Source organism: Martes martes (genome assembly GCF_963455335.1).
Source record: "Martes martes genome assembly, chromosome: 4".
NCBI lineage: Eukaryota > Metazoa > Chordata > Mammalia > Carnivora > Mustelidae > Martes > Martes martes.
Window position 1 is genome coordinate 166873505 of NC_137891.1, and position 20872 is coordinate 166894376.

The following is a 20872-nucleotide window of genomic DNA, read 5'->3' on the forward strand; positions in this document are numbered from 1 at the left end:
TCCAGGTTCTGTTGGACATTACTCACAAACCCTTGGCTCAAGGAAGCCCATTCTGCAGCCCCTTAACTGTCGCTCTGGGTGACTGTGAGACCAAGGCTGCCCTTGGCCACACACTGCCCCCTATCTCCCTGAAAATCCCCTTCCCTGACCTGGTGGGACCTCCACAGGGAACCTCACCAAGGAACAGGAACAGGAACAGGGACCAGATGAGAGCATTTAGTTTCACCCCAGCTGGGCTGTGGCTTTATCACATTACCTAAGGGTTGCTGTCCTTAGAATTTTCCACCTGTCGTCTTATTTTTTTTTAAGATTTTATTTATTTATTTGACAGAGAGAGAGAGAGCACACGCAGGGGGAGCGGGAGAGAGTGAAGTAGTTTCCCCACTGAGCAGGGAGCCTGATGGAGGTTTTGATCCCAGGACCTTGGGATCATGGTCTGAAAGCAGATGCTTAACCAATGGAGCTACCCAGGTACCCCACCACTTGTCATATCTTAAAACACCTCTGCTTTCCTGAGGTCATGGGGTTTCTGCTTGTTAGATGGTTCTTCTGGAGAACATGGCCCTAAGCCCCTGACAGGCAAGGCTTGGATGGCATGTAAATTGCCAGGACTCTGAATCCCTGCCCACCCTGGAGCCTCCCCTCTACCTTATCCACTTCATGATCTCTAGATTCTGAGGGGCAACAAAGGGTATCACACAGCTAACACAAAAGCCCAGAATTCTCACTAGTGCCCTAAGATCTCAGACATCTGTTCTGTCTGCCCAGCACAGGTTCATGGCTTCTTTCCACCCATTCAATGATAACCAAGTATGTTGGGTGCTGTGTTCATATTGACAAATGAGACCCAGACAAGTAATCTGTTCTTGGAGCAGAATAATGATAATGAGAAGTGCTTGGATGGGGTACAGGAGTTTGTGGAAGCATAGAGAAGAGAGACAGGTGACAGAAGGAGAGTTGAGATTTCCAAGAAGTGGCATCTTAACCAAGAACTGAAGAATGACTAGCAAATTGTTGAAAAGAAGGTGGAAAAGGTAGCACAAAGAGAAAGTGCAATGTAGGGGTTGGCAAAATATGGCCCACTTCCTGGTTTTATAAATAAAGTTTTATTGGAACACAGTCATAGCCATTCACTTATGTTTTATGACTACTTTTGTTGTACACAGCAGAATGAAATAGTTGTGACAGAGATATTATGGCTTGCAACACATAAAATATTTACTATCTGGCTCTTAACAGAAAAAGTTTGGTGACTCCTAGAGGTTACAGAACTCATGCTGCCTTTTAGGAACATAATGGCTGGAGGGTAGAGGGAGGAAATGTGCAATAGGCAGCTCACAATGAGTCCTTAATGGTTTGATCCAGGAATAGACACATCTGATTTAAACTGTTCTAATCAGGGGCGCCTGGGTGACTTAGTCTATTAAGCCTCCAACTCTTGATTTCAGCTGGGATCCTGAGATCAGCCCCACCGTCAGGCTCCATGTTCAGTGGGGAAGCTGCTTGAGAGTCTCCCTTCTTCTCCCTCTGCCCTTCCCCCACTCATGCTTGCTCTCTCTCGCGCATGCTTTCAAATGAATGAACAGATCTTTTAAAAAATAAATAAATAAACTGATCTAATCAGATTCTCTCTTCATAGGAATTTGAAATGTGGAATGTAAGACCCAGAAATGGAGCTGAGTTATAGTATCGTCTGTGAACCTCTGCTGATATGGCCCCCAGACTGGTTAATCAACAATTCCTTTGAGTCAAAAGCCCCTTGCAATCAATTCCCCTAAGCTTTGAATTTTTGTTTCTTTTCAAAGTCAGTTTCTGTTATTTTTAATAACCTTAACTAAAATTCAGGGAGTGGAGAAAGATGAAACTGGAGGGGTATGTAGGTTTAATCAGCACAGTCCAATGTAAGCATAATATGAACCACATATGCAATTTCACATTCCCTAGTAGACACACTGAAGAAGGTAAAAAAAAAAAATGAGTGACTGAAATTAATTTTAATAATATATTTTACTTCACCCAATATATACAAATATTTCAGTGTGTAGCCAATATTTAAAAACTGCCATTGAGATACTTTACATTCTCTTTGAATTACATTTTTGAAATCTGGGGCGTATCTTATATTTATAGCACATCTCAAATCAGACCAGCCACATTTTGAGCACTCCATAGCCACGTTGCCACATTGGAGGCTAACATAATGGACTGCACAGATTTAGATCCTCAGGGCCATGGAGGGGCAGCTGAAAAGTCCTGGCTTCATTCTGAAAGCAGTGGGCATCACCCAAAGAGATTCAAGCCAGAAGATTGATTTTAGGAAAATCATTCTGACTTCCTCTTAAAGAAAAGACTGGACAGGAGCTAAGGCTAGCGTTGGCGAGATCAGCTGGGCGGAGTTAAAGTCATCCAGATGAGAGATGAGAGATGATGATGGCAGGCTTTGTCAGCAGCAGCAGCAGGAATACTGAGATACAACTGAATTCAAGAGATGCTTGGGAGAGAGACACAACATGCCTCATCATCACCGTTACCCTGACACACAAGTGCAATTTCTTACCCACACGCTTTTGCATAACTCCTCCCCAACACCCCATCCCAAATATTTCTCCTTTTCTCTCTGACAACCAAAGAAGTAAATCCTCCCAATTTTTTAAGGCTGTAGTCCATGGTACTTACACATGCAGAATGCCTCACAGCAGGGAATCAATTAACAAATGTCTCCTTCCTCCCTCAAGAAAGTCTTTTCCAGGGGTGCTTGAATAACTCAGTTGGTAGAGCATGAGACCATTGATCTCAGATTCATGAGTTCAAGCCCCACATTTGGTGTGAAGCTCACTTAAAAAAATACTGAAAAAAGAAAGAAAGCCTTCTCTGAATGCTCCTGCCCACACCCAACCCCCATCATGAAATAGTTGAAAGCCAGAAATATCACTCCCCCTCCCCCAACTAGGGAGTTGTTGGCAACTCCGAGAGGTGCAGTGATTTCAGCTGCATGAGTGAAGGTAGAGAGTCGTATTGAACCAGGGTTATGGTTTTGCCAAGAGAATACAACAAACAGAAAAGAGACAAGAAGGGCACCTGGATGGCTCAGTCACGAGGTGTCTGTCTTCAGCTCGGGTCATGATCCCAGTATCCCAGTATCAGGGCCCACATCAGGCTCTCCGCTCAGTGGGAACCCTGCTTCTCCCTCTCCCAGGACCCCTGTTCGTATTAACTGTTTCACTGTCTCTCTCTCTCTCTGTGTCAAATAAATAAATAAAATCTTTTAAAAATAAATAAATAAATAAAATCTTAAAAAAAAAAGTTTGGCCCTGGGATTTAAGCTGTCACAGGAATCTTTAAGTGCTGTTCATAAATATTCCAATTCTCAAACCCCACGTCTCCACCTCATTTTTAAATGGGTAAAAATGCACTTTCCTGTTCACTTGACGTAGGCATGGCCATGTGACTAGTTCTGGCCAGTTAGTAAGAGACCCTAGCTGAAGCATATAATTGACAACAAAACCCTCAGAGTTCTCTTTTCCCTCTGGCATAGTGACCAACATGACTTGAGATGTGGGCTTGTCTGTCAGCCTGGGTTTCTGACTACAATAAGCAGAGCCCCTTGAACCCACAAGGTTCAAGGTGTATGAGCAAGAAATAAATCCTTATTGAGTTAAAGCTTAAAATGTAAATCTTAAATGTAAGCCTAAAATTTGGAGATTGGTACTCCATTACCACTTGGTCTATCCTGACTGATATAGCTGGAAGAGAGAACGTCAACAAACAGAGGAAATGCAAAGTATGGGATTACTAGATTTCCGTTCCTGGCATTGAAGGATTGATGGATTCAGAGCAGGAGAGAGAATAACCAGAAAGACATGATGTGCTGCTTAGAAAATCAGACTCATGGCAAGGTCAATGAATGACTATGCGTGAGTGGCGGAGGTAAAAAGAAGACAAGATCTTTGAAGCAAGAAACTGAGAGGACAGAATGTTGGAAGGACCATCTCTGTGTCCACTGAAATCATCAAAGAATAAAACAGAAGCAGTGTTGGAGAAAGTGACAGCCAGAAACTAAATATGGTTTCTCTTCCCACAAGCAAGACATGAATGCCATGAAGGCAGGGACTTTTGTGCTCATTTTTGTGTCCCTAGTGCCTGGAACAGTGCCTAGCACAGAGAAGGCACTTACTAGATATTTGCGGAATGAATGGATGAAGATGAGAGTAGCACCCCATACAATTTGACAACGAAATCTAACTCAGGGAAGAGAGTTCCCTCCAGTTCTTGCTACCTTGACTCTATTTTACTACAACATTTCTTCCCCAGACCATAGTAGTTGTTTTCTCTTTGTCCATCCCAGAGTCTGCTTGTTGATCTACCTTGTTGTTGCCAGAAATCTTAAGGAACTACTTTTTAAACTCACCCACATGGCCAGCATGCAAGCAACTCTAGCTAATACCATCCCCCACATTATTACCAAACACTGACACTATTCTCTCCTCTGCCTTCTCCCTCATTCCCACATCCAACTCCATTGCCAAATGTCTTCATTTATTCCCAGACATATCTCAAATTTGTTTCCTGCTCTTCCACCCCACAGCCACAGTCCCGATTCAATCTCATCATCTCTTCCCTGGCCTACAACAACAGTCTCCCTCTAATCTCCCTGCTTTCTCTCCTTGATTCTCATCTCCCTATATTATCTAGTTAGCTATTGCTGCATAACAAATTACTTTAAAATTTCATTAAAACTTAAAACCACAAGCATATTATCCCACAGTTTCTTTGGGTTGGAAACCTGGTAGTGGCTTAGATGGGTACCTCTGGTTCAGGGTCTGTCACATGAATGCCATCAGGTGTTGGCCATGGCCAAAATCATTCCAAGGCCTGCCTGAGGGCAGATCCACCTCCAAGTTCACTCACATGACTATTAGAAGTCCTCAATTCCTTGCTAGCTATTGGACAAAGACATCGGTTCTTTGATACATAGACCTCTCTACAGGACAGCTCATACCATGATATATGTCTTCCCTAAGAACAAGTGAAAGAGAGAAAAAGAGAGTACCCAAGACAAAAGCCATAATTTTTGCAATCTAATCTCAGAAATAATGATCCATCGCTTCTAACCCATTTTATTCATTAGAATAAAATAGAATCAATAAACACAGTCATGGAATCAATAAACACAGTCCATACTTTAGGGAAGGGAATCTCACCAGGTTGTGAATACTGGAGTTCAGGATCATTGGTGACATCTTAGAGACTGCCTACCACATCCTCTTCACTGCCTCCTAAGGAGCCATGTGAAGTACATAGCTGACCGTTTCTGTCTCCTGCTCAGTAACTTCTGTGAACTTGCTGGTACCTCAAGGACATAAGCTTCATAATATGCCCCGACCTCCATTGCATCTCATCCTCCATCCAGTACTCCAGTTCCCAAGAAAGGACTCTAAATTATCACACCATTATTCCTTTGTACACACCATTTCCCTGGTCTGGAATGCTCCCCTCAACCTCCCTTGACTTTTCTACCTGGCCAGCTCCTACCCATCCATCAAAGCCCACTGCTTCTGTCCTAACCTTAGCAGGCAGTTACATCTATCCCTAATCAGACCACCCTGGGCATCCCGCGCTTTCCACTAACAGCACCTACCACACCTAATCATTATTATCCCCATTCATACATCTCACATGATCTTAAACTTAACATGTTCAGAAGGTCATTTTTTAAAAAGATGTTATTTATTTATTTATTTTATTTAAGAGAGAGAGCGAGCAAAGGGAGGGACAGAGGGAGAGGGAAAAGCAGACTCCCAGCTGGCAGGGAGCCCACTGTGGGGTTCAATCCCAGGAACCCAAGGTCATGACCAGAGCTAAAGGCAGCGGCTTAACCGATTTAGCCACCCAGGCGCTACCAGAAGTTCATTTCGCTGATTTTCATATTAATGGGATTTAGCAGATGGATCTTGGAGCCTCACCCTCTTAATTGGAGATGTACAGAACAAGTTATTGAACTTCACCATCTTAATTGACGTTATTAAAACGCCCAGAGAGCAGCAATTTGGTAATAGGGTCCTACTAGATACGTAGGCTACTGTAAAAGCAATTGTGGTCCCCGCAAGCTTCCACAGAGCTGGGTGAATAGGATTGAGAGTTTCCCCCAGGGCAGGCCGAGAGGCTTCCCAGTCTGCCTTCAGGGAATACTATCTGTTCTGGCCAAGCTCCTTCCTATCGAAGCCTTAGTCTCCTAACTCGTAAATTGAAGTAACCTAAGGAGTTGCTATATTAGCAAGTCAGATGGAGTTTTAAGTGCTTTAAATGTTCGTTAACAACCGTATAAAATAAGTGCAACTATTCCATTTCACAGACGCAGAAACCGTGGCAAAAAATCGGAACTTGCCCCAGGAAACGGGCAAGAACAACAGAACCAGGATTCCAATACAGGCAGTGAGGGGGGGGAATCCGTCAAAATAACTTCACAGGCTTGTGCGGATTAAATGAAATAAAGCGAGTGGGGGGCGGGGGGAAGAGCAGGGCAAGTCACACAGTCAGAACTCAGAAATCTTTATTATTTTAAAACGTAAAAACAGCTTGTCCTCCAGGTCAAGAATGCGTTCAAAGTCCCTGATTTTCTGCGTGAACTCATCAGTTGTCTCTCAGACATGAAACGGATGGGCAGGGCGGACACCTGAGCCGAGCGTCCCAGCGCCCTACGACAATCGGCTCCTTTCCCCTAGGATCCTCCCGCTTTGTAAGTGAGGCGGAAGTAGCGGGTGGGTAACAAGCCCACTTCCGGTGTCACTTCGACCCTTTCTCGCCCGGCGGAGACCCGGTCGTCGCCTTCCCACGCCGCTTTCGTCCCGGGCTGACCCCTTTCCTGTGGGAGCGCCGCCTACGACGAGGGTTCGGTTGTCCATTGGTGGAGACTGGTAGCGGCATCCGTCTTTCAACCAATGGACTCCGCTCTCTCTTCCGTTTGGTAAAGTCAGTTCCTCCTCCGGGCCGGCAGAGAGCACGAGAGCGCAGGGCTCGAAGTCGAGGAGGCTCTCTGGCACGGAAGAGACGTCACGCTACCGGAAATCCGCGGCCGCAGCGGCCTGGAAGCCGCGCGTTTGAGGTTTGATGAGGCCGTGGCGGAGAGAATGGTTTCCGCCCATACTTTGTTCAGTGAGAAAACCGAGCTCCGGGAGGAAGGGTCTTGCATGTATTCACTCGGCGAGAAACTCTCCCGAAACCAGCGCGCTCGCACACGACTCAGCAGACGGACGGCGCCGGGGGCGGGGCGGTCGGGGGGCCGTTGCTCCGCCTTGGGGAGCCCCTCGAGGCCGGTCTTGCAGAAATAGCCCCGTTTCACAGATGGGGAAAACGAAACCCAGAGACAGGCAGGGTCAGGTTACCAGCGTTAGCAAATACAATGCAGGAAGCCCAGTTAGAGCTGAATTTCAGGTAAACCGCAAGTAACGGCTCTAAGAATAGCCCACATATTGTCTGGACGTAACGTTTCCTTTAAAAAAAAAAAAATGTCCGTCGTTTGTCTGAATCCACATCTATCCGGCAGGACTTGGCCAGGGTCACCCAGCTGAGTGGAAGAGTAGAAATAGCTACGGAGGCGTCCTGTATGCGTTCTCTGCTAAGGCTCACCCGTGTGTTGCCCTCACTCCGGCTGCGTGCGATGCTGAGGTGGCCTGCAGGACCCCCAGCCCGTGCCAGTACGTGGTCGGCACTCTGCGGGTCCAGGCTGCTGCTCTGAAGCTGAGCTGAAGGGGCCAGATGCCCACCCTTCTCCCTTCGCCCTCCAAGACTAGTTTATTCAAAAGACACTAAGCACCTACTCTACCAAGCATAAACCCAGGCTCCAGGTGACACTGGCAGGAGAAGCTCCCTGTCTTTGTGAGATTAACAAATGCAGAGAAAATTACCTTGTGATCAACAGTTCTGTTTGTTGGGGTTTTTAAAATCATTTTATTTGTCAGAGAAAGGAAGAGAGGCAGGCTCCCTGCTGAGCAAGGAGCCGGATGGGGACTCCATCCCAGGACCCTGGGACCATGACCTGAGCGAAAGGCAGATGTTTAACCGCCTGAGCCACCCAGATGTCCCTCAACAGTTTTTTAATAGGGATAGATAGATAAAGGAGACTGTGAATGCTTAAAGAAGCATTACCTAGCCGAAAGGGAGAGACCTAAGCTGAGACCTGAAGGATTCCTTCATTCAACAGTTACTTGTGGAACAGCTATGTATAGAGCAAAGTCTAGGCACTGAGGACAGGCAGTGAACAAATCTCTGCCTTTTAGAGCTTAATTCTAAATAAAATACATAGTATGTCAGATGGTGAGCTATGGGGCGGGGGTTGGCAGAGGGAGAAGAGTAAAGGAACAAAGGGGTTATGAAATGCTGGGGTGGGAGTGTTTGTTTTAAAGACTGGTGGTCAGGAAGGCTTCACTGAGAAGGTGACATTTGAGCAAAGACCTGAAGGGGTGACAGAGATTGGAGCTATTTGGGGCTCTAAGGACTCTCAGGGATAATCTTGATGCATTTCTTATCTCAATGCCTTCAATGATCTAATTCCTATAAAATGTGACTCCACCTAACATAGATGGTGGGCTGCCTTGTTAAGGGTATTTAGAAGAGGCCTTCCTGAGAATGTGACATTTAAGCTGACCCTTCAAAATGAGAATAAGTCAGCCCAGGAGAAGCAGAGAGAAAGCAAGGGCAGAGGCCTAGAGACAGGAAAGAACTCTGTAAATGGGAGGAACTGAAAAGAGGGCAGTAGCCTGGAGCATGGTGAGAGCAGAATGGCATGAGCTGAGATTGGAGAGATGGGCAGAGGTCTCAGGCAATTTCGCTTTTATTGTCATCACAGTGGGAATCAACCGAAGGGCTTTCAGCGGAGGACTGACAAGATCAGGGTCAGGTTTCAGTAAGATCCCTCTGACTGCTAGGAGGCTATATTGGATAATTTTGCTGGTTGAATCTACACAGGTTAAGCTGCTCATCTCAGAAGTGCCAGGAAGAGGATTTAAATGGGAGCAAAGTGTTGAGTGGGAACTCCCATCCTGTTGCCTTCCCTGTGGTCCCTTTACAACTGCATGAGCTGACCTGGGCAGGTGGGCTTCCAAAGGGAGGGATGACACCCAGAGAGCCACAGTGTCTCTCCAGAACAGGCATAGACAGAGATGACAACTTGAATTGCTGGGACCTCCATAAGGCTCCCTGGCGGGGCCCACCTTAACCATGCCGGGGTGGGGGGAAGGAAGTACATGCTATCACTAGCCCACCAGCTCTTCTCCTTCTGCCTCTTTTGGAGTATACTTCAAATTATCTTCTCAAAGATAGTGTCATGTTTCTATTCCAGAAGCCTGTGGGGCTCCCTGTTGCCTACAGAATTAAGGTCAGAGTCCTTATTCTCATTCAGGGTCCTTTATGACCCCACTGCACCGTGAGATCCTTGAGGACTCAGCTCTGCATCACCAGCGTCTACTACAGGCCACGGCCACTGTAAATGTTCAAGGAATTACCTTTCAACATCATTTACTTAGCACCTAATAATATTCCAGGCCCTGAGCTGAGTACTTTATGCCAATAGCCCTCTGAGGGGAATATATTTAGCAACCCCACTTTACAAAGGAAGAAACAGCTTCAGACAGGTCAGATGCTAGACTCATTCGCTTGTCCATTTGACAGATGCTTTTGGAGCACCTACTCTGTTCTGAGTAATGAAGACCTAGCAGTGAAAAAAACTAAGTTCCAGGTGCCAAGCTCACATTCTGGAGGGGCTGACAGATGATGCGCAGAAGAACATGTAATGGAGTGTGGTGAGTGCGGATAGGTAAGAAGAGAACCAGTTAAGGGAGGAGAGAGAGCCTGGAAAGTGCCGTTTTCTAAAGACTGATCAGAGAAGCCTTTGCCTGGAGAAAACATTTGAGGAGATCTTGGAGTGAGCCCCACCGATAACCTGGGAAGGTCATGTCAGAGAGGGGAGGCAGCAAGTGCAGGCCCAGCATGGGTGCGATGTATGGCGTGTTCAAGGAATGTCTGGGGAGGAGTGAGTAAGGGAGGAGGAGAGGGAGTCAGAGAAGTAGTTGGATGAGAACTTTAAATGTTATTCTCGATGAAATGGCAATCCTGGCAGTGACTGGATCCATCTCTGAGCAGAGTGGACGGCGGAGGGGCAGGAGGGGGCGAGTCCCTGGGTGAGAGGGGTGGCAGCGTGGCCTGGGAGTGGCAGGAGCAGGTCCGTGAACCTCCCAGAGTGAGCAGGTGGGTCCACAGGAGCAGCCTCAGGAGGCACAGATGGGTTGTGGGGAGGTGTTGAGAGGAGGGTGTCCCTTAGGTGAGGTCCCAGGGCAGGATGGGTCTGGCAGAGGCCGACAGGAAAGTGACCTCTGGGGCAGCCAGCATGGCATTCAAATTCACTGCCAGTGGCTGCTTAGGGAGGCAAATGCCTGTGCAGCCTGGGCTCCAGGGACCCCAGGTCAGATTCCCCTGTAGAGGCCTGAGGGCCTTAACATCCTCCACCTGTTTAATACCCTTCCCCTCACAAAAAGATGGAAATGACAAACCAAACCAACTGAAATGACTGTTTATTATTCTCAAGCAAGTTACAGCAACTTCTGTGTTTCTCAGAAAAGTATAAATTTCACACTCTTGCTGCAAATGGAACGTGAAACATTTGAAAGGCTCCAGTGAGAAATCTGTTCCAAATCTGTGCCAGCTGCTGTCACTTTAAAAGCCACAGAAGCCTTGGGGCGCCTGGGTGGCTCAGTGGTTTAAGCCTCTGCCTTCGGCTCGGGTCATGGTCTCGGGGTCCTGGGATCGAGCCCCACATCGGGCTCTCTGCTCGGCAGGGAGCCTGCTTCCCCCTCTCTCTGCCTGCTTCTCTGCCTACTTGTGATCTCTCTCTCTAAAAAAAAAAAAAAAAAGCCACAGAAGCCTCTCCCCAGCGAACTGGTCGTGGACAAGGCAATGAGTTATGCCTGGATCTCCCTGCAGCCAGCGCTCTTAGCAGCACATCTGCTGCCTTTGGAAGCAGATGGCCAGTTCCGGCAGAACCTGTGTCTGCCCTCTTTCCCTCTCCACCAAACAAGCATGAGCGGGTCGGTCCGGATCTGCTTGGCATCAAAAAGGCATCAAAACATGAGAAGTCTTCGAAACAGCCTCACGCACGAGGCCAGAGCCTGGCATGGTAAGATGCAAAACCTGGTGGTGCGTGGAGAACCAGCGGGCAATACAGGGACCCTAGCTGCTTGGTCCCTGCATCTCTTGGGGTCCTGACCTTTCAGCCTGCTTATTGTCAAAGTACCACAAACTAGGCTCAGCCCAGAAAAGGCATCTCTGATTTTGACAAGCACCCAGTTCACTCAGAACATGTTGCCTTGTGAGGGGACCTCAGAGCTAAACGCAGGACCCAGGACTGGCTGAGACGCTAAAACGGGTGGACCAGGTATGATATCCTGACTTTCAATAACAGATGTGTGCTTTGTTTTCATCCCCATTCCTGGCACGGAGTTCCTAAAATTTCCCAAGTGACGAGGGTGACAAAGGTGTCTTTTGTTACATCCTACCCTCCAACTCTGGGGAGGGAAGGAGGCTGGAGATCGAGTTCAGTCGCCAATGCCAATGATCTAATCAGTCCTGCCTAGGTAATGAAGCCTCCATAAAAGCCGCACAGGACAGGGTTTGGGGAGCCTCCAGGCTGGTGATCACATGGGGATGCTGGGAGACTGATGCTTGGAGAGGGCACTGGAGCTCTGCACCGTCTCCAGGGCTTGCTCCGTGCAGCTCTTTCTCTGGCTCTTTTGAGTTACATCCTTTCATCATAAAACAGGAACATAGTAAGGAAGGGGTTGCCCTGAGTTCCATGAGTCACTCTAGCAAATTCATTAAACCCAAGGAAGCGGGTTATTGGAACCTCCAATCTATAGCCCATTGGTCCAAACACAGGTCACGACCTGGACTTGGAGATCAGGGTCTGAAGTAGGGGGAAAGTGGGGCGGTCTTATAGGACTGAGCCCCTGACCTGAGGGATCTAAAGCTGTCTCTGGCAGATAGTGTCAGAATCCAGTTGAACTGAGGGACACCCAGCTGGTGTCGGAGAATTGCTTGGCAGTGTGGGAAAAAACCTCATGTACCAGGCCTACCCAGACAGAAACTCAAGTGAGGGTATCAAACATTCATAATGATATGTCCAGAACAGCCCAATCCACAGCGATGGGCAGTAGAGTAGTGACTGCCAGGACCTGGGGGAAGGGGGAAGTGAGGCGTGAATGCTAATGGGCACAGGCTTCCTCTTCAAGGTAATGAACATGGGATTGGACCGTAGTGATGGTTGTACAGACTCAGTATACTAAAAACCATGAATTCTGTACTTGGAAAGGGTGGGTTTTAAGGCATGTGAGTTTTATATTTCAGTTTTTCTTAATTACAGAAGAAAAATCTTTCAGGTCCCCTGTAGCAGCTAGGGGAACTCTAAAATCTGATCTCCTTTGCTAAGCAGCTCACTCCCCCCAGGTGCATTGCCTGGGACCCCAGCAGTGACATTGAACTTCCAGTTGAGGAGACATCAGTATCAGGCCCCTCTGTGCTCTGTGGCCAGCCCTGCTCTGGTAGTTCTTGCCTGGATAAGCAAAACCAGCCTCCCCATTTCTGCATTACTCTTACTGCCTTACATACCTGCAAGGACGGTAAGGGTGCAGGGTCTCTTCAGAACATCTCTGACACCCATCTCTTTGCTCTTTGCCCCCACATTGGGCCAGGCCTTAGGCTGGGTCTTGGGTTCCATAGAGGCCCCTCAACCAGTGGGGAGCTACAGCTCCAGGGCCAAAGGATGGCAGCTCTGACCCCTGCCTCAACCCCTGACACCTCACTCTTCCTCATGACACCAGGCATGGCAGCCGCTGCAGAGCACAGAGGTGAGTCAGAGAAGCCAGGTGCCATGGGAGACCCAGACCATGCCCACACCACAGCTGGGTCAGGACTGAAGCAGAGGGCATGGGGTCATCCGTATTGGGTGGGAAAGTCTTGGCCCTGGCCTCGCCCAAGCTGCTTTGTGAATTGAGTTGCTAGATTCCACTGGAGTATTTAAAAAAAAAAAAAACCTAAATATTTATTTGCTTCATATTTACAAAGGTGGGAAGGAGACCAAGGGAGACCCCGAGAACACCCCCACAACCTGGCTGACCAGGCCCCTTGCACTGCAGAGGAGGCAGACACAGCTGGAAGGGACAGGATTTATGTTGCATACTTGAACTACAGCGAGTGTAAGACTGGTCCTATTTACAGGGCAGAAACACTACAGGCGGAGCGTGGGGGGAAGCAGAGCGAGCACCAGAGTCCTGGCCAAAGGGTGCCCCTGCTTGCTGCTTTCCTCACGTCTCCCAGAGGCATCTCTGTGGCCCCGCTGGAGTTCTTCGGGGGGAAACGGGGTCCGCTCACATGATGCTCGCCGGGGTGAAGACAGGGCCCACGCACAAGGTGTCTGTGATCTCCCAGCCACAGGACAAAGGCTTGCACATGCCCTCGGTGTCCTCATCCTGCTCTGTAGGCAGCAGCTGCCCTCGAAGCGCTTCCCTGTGGGCGAGAGAGGGGCACTGGAGGCAGCCAGCATGGGGCCCACAGGCCAGGGTCTCCTGAGAAGACCCCGGCATCAGAAGAGCCAGCCCCCTCTGTATATAAGGTTCCCCCCTGGCCCCAGAGCCCAGCCTCGGGCAGGAATGGGGGTTGGTCTGCTGACTTCTTCCCCCAGCGCTCTCTTCTCCCCTGTGGCCCACCTCCACAAGGGAAATGGGACCCACATTTACTGGGTACTTACTACAGGCCACATATTGTGCCAGGCACCTTTCTTAGAGCATCTAATTGTGTCCTCCCCCAAACCGCATAAGGGCAGCATTATCATCCCCATTTTACCAATGAGGAAATTGAGGCCAGGAGAGAAGTGACCTGCATAAGGTCACATCCCTAGAAGGTGGGAGAACTAGGATTCGACACAACTCTCCGTCCAAAGCCCACACTCTTTATACCCCAGGCTTAGGACTTTAAAAAAAAATAATCTCTGGCCCCCCTCAAAAAATCCTACAAACCTACCTACCCAGGTTGATAAATGGCCCCACCGTCTGACCAGCTGCTCAGCCATAAGTCTGGAATCTTGTTCCTTGCCGAATCCATCCCTGCCGAGCCCAGCTTCTGAACCTCCTGGTGGGTACCCATCTCCCAGGGCCACCACCGTCTCTAGCCGGTCTGCTCCTGCCTCCTCCAGACAATTCTAACCCAGACAATTCAGTTCTCCAGGAGGCTCATTCCTGCCCTTGAGCCACCAGCAGCTTCGGTCTGCTCTCAGGCCCTGTCCAGCCCAGTCTCCCACCTGCAGGGAGGCCTCCCTCTTTGCTGATGTGTTCACTTCAACAGGAAGTCAGTGGCCAGGCTCTTCTTTCCAGCGGGAGTCTCCCCAGCCAAGTCCCCTCTGTCTATCTCCTTATTTCTCAAAATGGGTTGGTCCAGTTTCTTAAAAGGCACCCATGACAGACTCCCTACTGCCTTTGAGATCAAGTCCAACCTGGGTTTCCAGGGTCCTTCGCCATCCAGTCTTCTGCACAGGCCACTCCAGCCACATGCAACTATTTTCAGTTCTTTGACGGCACTGGACTCAAACCCCCACATCTCTCAGCCCGGACCATCAACCCCCCATCTGCCTTCCCGCACCTGGCTAACTCCTAGCCCTGACCATCCCGCCACCCTGCTGTCCCTCGCTCCCGAGTGACCTTCCTGCTTCTGCACCAGCGTCTGTGTGTGCAGGTCACCACGCTGGCTCAGGTGCTCTCACCGCCCTGGGACTCGGCACAGAGCCAGGCTCTAAAGCAGGATGTCTGGGTGGGGCTCCTTTGATACTTTCTGGCACAGCCAGTTTAATACATAAAAATGTTTTGTTTCTAGCAAAGAATAAAGGGATTTCCTGCACCCCATCTCCCAGTGTTTGCTATGATGGAGCAGGGATGGGATAAGGAGCCCTGTGTGGTTGGCTTTTTAAGTTTTCAAGCCTTGTCACAATACCCCTGATGTCACAACAGCTGCATTGGCCCAAACCTCTGTCCCTGGGGGGAGCAGATACAACAAAGGTCTGTTGACTGGATGAATGAAATGTGCCATTGAGACTGAGCCCCGTGAGGGCTGGGGGTTGGTAACACTGTTGGGGGGCGGGGTGCTCCAGCATCCAGCATGTCCCCCAGAGCACAGGCTGCACTCACTCCTGAGGCCCAGCATGAAAGGCCCTCTGACCGCTCTGTCCCTCCCCACTCCCACAGCAGTCCCCTCACCACTGACCAAACCTCCCTCTTTGTGATAGCACTGGTTCTGTGCAGTGGAGAGGAGAGGCCTGACAGGAGGGTTCAACAAACGTGACTTCTGTAGGGCTCGTGCCCCTCTTGCCTCACTGGATCCCAGCACCGGCCCAGTCAGGCAAGCAGGGGGAGTGTGGTGTGCATTTCCTAAGGAGGCTCAGTCAGCAGGCAAGTCTTTCCCAGGCCACAGAACAGCCACCCAACTAGTCTGCTCAATCCACATCTGCCCCGGTCCTCCCTTAGTGCCCCCCAGTAGCCAGAGTGCTCTTTCTAAAATCCAAACCAGACCACGTCTCTCCCTTGCTTCATATCAGTCCATGATTCCCACAGCTCAAAGCCCTTCACTCTGCTTTCAGGGCCCTTCGTGGATCCAGCCCTGCTCCCTCTCCAGCCACAACCAACCTCAGGTGGTTTCTTGAAGGCAGCACGCTCACTCTCTGTTCCTTCTGCCTGGAGCCCCCTGCTGCCCCCTGCTGGCTGACTCCCATATCTTCCTTCCTCTGGGAGGTCAGTCTGGGCATCAGGGAGGGCTCTCCGGTTCCACAGCCCGACCTCGGCGCACCGCCCCCCCCCCGCCCCCGCCGCCGCCCCGGCCCCCGTATTATCAGGAGGCCCGTCTGCTGCTCTGTGTCTCTCACAGGGTGCTGAGCTGCTCAAGGGAAGCTCTGTCTCTCTCATGGCCACGGCCAGGTGCCAAGCGCAGGCCTCCCTTGGAATCAATAGCCAAGAGCTACACGTCAAACTGGATTACGTGGAAACCAGTCTCAGGTCTCAGATTTCTCGTTCCCCACCTGCTCCCTTCTCTTCCCCCACTGCCTTCTCAGCAGGGCCCCCTTACCAGGCCACCCGGGACATGGCATAGGTGACTCGGCAGGTCTGGGTCTCCCCGAGGAGGGAAGCCATGCCCACGGTGTAGGCGCCCATGTTCTCAAAGACCAGCCAGTCCCCTACGTGTAGTTGCGGCAGCCACAGGCCCTCCGCCACACAGTCCTGGCCGTCGGCCACAGGGCCCCACAGGCTGCTGCTGTACAGGGGCTGATCCGCGGATGATTTCTGCAGGAGAGAGGCACAGTCACGTTCAGCTTTCCTTGGCACCCTGAGCACAGCCTGAGCACTCCCTCCCTCAAAAGCTTTCCATGGCTCCCATAACCAGTACAATAAAGACTGAAGGGGCCTTCTAGCCTGGCATTTAAGCCCCTCCTCCTTCTTTGCATTCATTGCCTTGTACATTCTGAAGCCACAATGCCTGGTCTTCAATCCAGGCTCCAACACTTACTAGATATGTGACCTTGGGCAAGGTACTTAATCCCTCCGAACCTCGGTAAGCTCCTTTGTAAAATGGAAATAATTATAGTACCTAACTCATAGGGTCACTGAAAGGATAAACGAGGGTATGTAGGGCGTTTAGACCAGTGTCTGGCATGCAACAAGGGGCCAGTGAGATAGCGCTATCATTATCGTTGTTATCATTACTTCCTCTCTGCTTTGGTCCTCACGGACCTATCTGCCACTTTCCAGACCTGGGGTCTGTCCACATCTCTCCAGCCCTTCCCCCTCCCTCAAATTCAGCTTGGCCTCCGGGCTCAGCCCTGGGGCTTCCTCTTCTGTGAAGGTCTCCCAGATGCCCTCATTCCATGCCAGGCCCTGTCACAGGAGCCAGGAGCACACAGGTGAGTTAGACCTTCCCCCACCCTCAGCTCTCAGTTTGGGGAGGAAGATGGGCCTCCAACAGGTAATCACAGGGCGACCCAGCAGAGGTCACAGAGGACCCCAAGGGGTAGACAAAACTCCTCCCATTTCTGGAAAACCGAGGCTCTAAGAGGTTATGTGACTTGCCCAAAGACAGAACTACCGATGACATAAAATTAAATTTTTTTTTTAGATGACTTAAAAATGCAGAAAAGCAATCTGTAACACAGACCACTTGCCGACAACCAGTGCAATTTGTCACAGTGTGAGATTCTGCCAGGCAGGTCCTAGAGGAGGAGTCCTGACCGAAAGACGGATATGAGAAAGCCCTGACTGTGCCATTGAGTCCCCTCATCCCGCTGCGCTACCGTGTTCCATTAAGCCAGTTGCTCTGGGCTTCTAGGGAAACCTCACTTCCCTTCCCCCAACCCTAGCCCTCCCCCTGCTCTTCCCTGAGGCCCCAACCCTGCCAACTCCTAATTTTCCTTTAGATCTCAGCTACAACGGCTTCATGAAAGACTTTCCTAAGGCTCCACGCTCCCCCCAACAAGCTTAGCCTTCATAGCATTTGTCATAATTTATAATTAGGTATTTGTGAAATGTATCTGTTCAGGCCTGTCTTCCCTGTCAGACTCTAAATTCCATGACCCCAGAGATCATGACCATTTCGTTCACCCCCATCTCCCCTGTTCCTAGCAGTCTGGCATAGAGTAGGTGCTTTTTTGAATAATACCTTTTAAATGAATGAATGAATGAATGAAAAGGAAATACATGAGTGATGAGAAAGAAAAAGAACCAGAAGAAAGAAAGAAAAAAAGGGAGGGAGGAAGAAAGGAAGAAGAGATTAATGGAAGCCATCTGAAGAGTCTAGAAGGAGGTAGTGGAGAAGACCGACAGGGGAAAAAGAAAAAGTATTACAATACCATAGCCAGCCGCAGGAGCGAGTAAAATTGAGAAAGAAAAGCCACAGGTTGCATAAGCAGAAAAAATATTCATGTGTATGATAAGAAGCTAATAAGCCATTAGTCTCATTAGTAAAGAAAAGCATGCACATATTAAAGTCAAAAATTCAAGCTATCCATATTCATTAATTGAGCCATTCAACAAATACTTTTTGAGCACCTACTGCATGCCAGGCTTCAATCTTGGGGCTGGGAAGTATATATTCTAGAAAAGGGAGACAAATATATCCTTGTTCATATAACTTAACATTCTTGTTTATGAGCTTTCTGTTACTAAGTAAAATTAATCTCAGTTGCTCTGAATTATTTCCCTTAGCTCCACTTCTTGAAAAGCATTAAGCTAACTTTTAAAGCTTTGGGGAGGAAATGCTGTATAAATGAATCCATGAGGATCCTGAGGAAAGAGGTTCCAAAGTTTTTTCACAATAAAATAAGAAGAAAAGACACCCTTGTGTTACAATAAGAGTTCTCTTCTTATTAGTGATATAAATAAAAAAATTTTAACTTCACAGGAAATAATGCAAAGCTACCCTTTTGCTACTCAAAGCCCCGCCTTGGGATGCCTGGATGGCTCAGTCAGTTAAACGTCTGCCTTCAGTTCAGGTCTGAATCTCAGGGTCCTGGGATCAAGTCCCTATTGGGCTCCTTACTCGGGGGGAGCCTGTTTCTCCCTCTGCCTGTCGCTCCCCCTGCTTGTGTGCACTCTGTCTCTGACATAAATAAATAAATACATCTTTAAAGTCTCCTCCCCCTCCCCTGTCTTTAAGAAAAAAGGAAACCAAAAAAAAAAAAAAATCTGCAAAATAAATATTCTAAAGGCATGTGGCAACAGGCTTGTTAAGTCTTAGCTCTTTTTATGAGTCTGGAAACTGAGTGGAAACGGACAAACACCTGTAAAAATACAAGCTGCCCAATCTATCAGGCCCCTCCCAGAGAGAGGGCAGGGAGTTTACAGAGCACCCCCACCATTGCCTCACACCCCATCTGGGCGGCAGCTGCAGTCCCCATTTTACAGATGAGAAAAGTCAGAGAACAGAAGTGACCTGTTATAGGTTCTGGAGGGAGTTAGTAGCAGAACTCCGAGTGGTCCCAGGCAAGGGGCCGTCCAGCTGCACCCAACTGGGTGCCCTCCTCAAAGAGGCCCACTAAGTGAGTGGATCCACGCAAGAAACAAGGTAAAACATTTAAAATATCTTCTGGCCCTGATGGAGTCCTTAAATAATTCCCCAACTTTTAAAGAATAAATCAATAACCTCTATTCTACATAAAGAGCACAAGAATATTTTAAAAACAAAAAAATGGAATGAACAAAGGCAGCACACACAAGGGGGGGGGGGAGAACAAAAACATATGGTCAGAATTTAACTTGTGAACATACAGGAAAATCTAAAATGAAACCGTAACTAACCCAATCTGCCCTCGTAGCCAAAGAATCACCTTCAGTGATTTTCCTCTATGTGGAGCAATACAGACAATTTACCTCTCTCTGGAAGACAGGAACAATGTGAACAAGGCGACCACTGGCTTCATCATAATATGGCAAAGAGGAATCTACAATTCAAATCTCATTTTCTCGGTATGTGTGAAGATAACACTCCGTAGCCTATAGCATCTATTCTTGATTAAAACTACAAAGTCAAACCCTGCAATGCAGAGAGACTAATATTTAAGATGAAGAGCAAGTCCAACTTAATGGAAATGCATTAGAACGGCCTCATTTCAGAACCAGAACCAACCTTAGTAATTAAGTTCAACCTTTCATTTTCCCAATGAAGAAACGGGAGAAACAGGCTCAGGGAGATTAAGTTAACTTGCCTAAAGTTACTCGGCTACTCTATGGTAAAGTCGGGACTCGAACCCATGTCTTCTGACTTCCAAGTCTGATGCTTTCTGTCACCATTCCTACTTTATATATCATGTTTCTGTGGGCAATAGCTACTGGCGGGGAAAAAAGAAATGAAGAAGTATAATATATAGGAAGTGAAAAAAATATATAAAATGCAGATGACTTGTTTGCCTACCTGGAAAATCCAAAGGGAATGGGTAGTTTTGGGGGGAAATCAGTGTCTCAGCATGCAAGCCATTGTCTCAGCTCAGAAACACAGGGAAATGTTTCCACTCACAATAGTAATGAAAGCATTATGTTATTAAATTCTTGGATGTACTTGAGCCACAATAACTTATTCAAAGAGAATAATAAAACCTTAATGAGAGAAATAAAATACAAGAGCTCTACCTCTCCCAGCTGGAAAATGTTAATAAAGCAAAAAAGAGAATGCTCCCCAATTTAATAAATAGATTAAGTAGGCTACTACTAATTAAAATCCCCAAGATATTTTTCTGAATGTTAGAAGTGGCATGATAAAAGAATAAATGTGAGCCTATCAAAGAATATAATAAGTAATAATGACAGACTCAATTTTTGTTAAATATTTAATTCCTACAAAAAATTCTGTACATGTAAGATATAAAGAATAACAATCAAATGAATATCTATGTACCCACCACCAGCTAAATAAATATAAAATTTCCAAGATCTTTGAAACCCCCATGTGGCCCCACCCCAGTGACATGCTACTTCCCTAACCCTTCCAGAGGTACCCGTTATCCTGGATTTTGTTTTCATTACTCTTCCTGTTCTGTTTGGCACAGTATTTAGTACGGTTCTGAAATTTATGTAAAATGAAACCGTAGAGTACATAATCTCTGCAACTTGCTTTTTTTATTGTTGAAACGCACATTCCCAAGATTCATCCAACTGAAATATGTAGCCATAATTCACAATATGCTGCATCAAATTCATTATGTGGAATACACTGTAATTTATTTATCTATTACCCTGCCAACAAACGTTAATGTTGATTCCAATGTTTTATACTAAAAAATTTTCTCTTGTGAACACTCTTA

At 47.9% G+C, this 20872-nt stretch overlaps 1 protein-coding gene across 1 annotated transcript in view; it reads right to left on the reverse strand.

Moving 5' to 3' along the window:
* Positions 1–10548: 10548 nt before the first annotated feature.
* Positions 10549–20872, reverse strand: part of AZIN2 (antizyme inhibitor 2) — a gene marked incomplete at its 5' end in the record, with an annotated part of 38586 nt that continues 28262 nt past the window's right edge. Inside the window, 2 exons of the mRNA XM_080800749.1 lie at positions 10549–13551; positions 16153–16367. Of these exons, the coding sequence (XP_080656875.1) occupies positions 13413–13551; positions 16153–16367 (354 nt within the window). The 3' untranslated portion in view covers positions 10549–13412. The remainder of the gene's footprint in view (positions 13552–16152; positions 16368–20872) is intronic.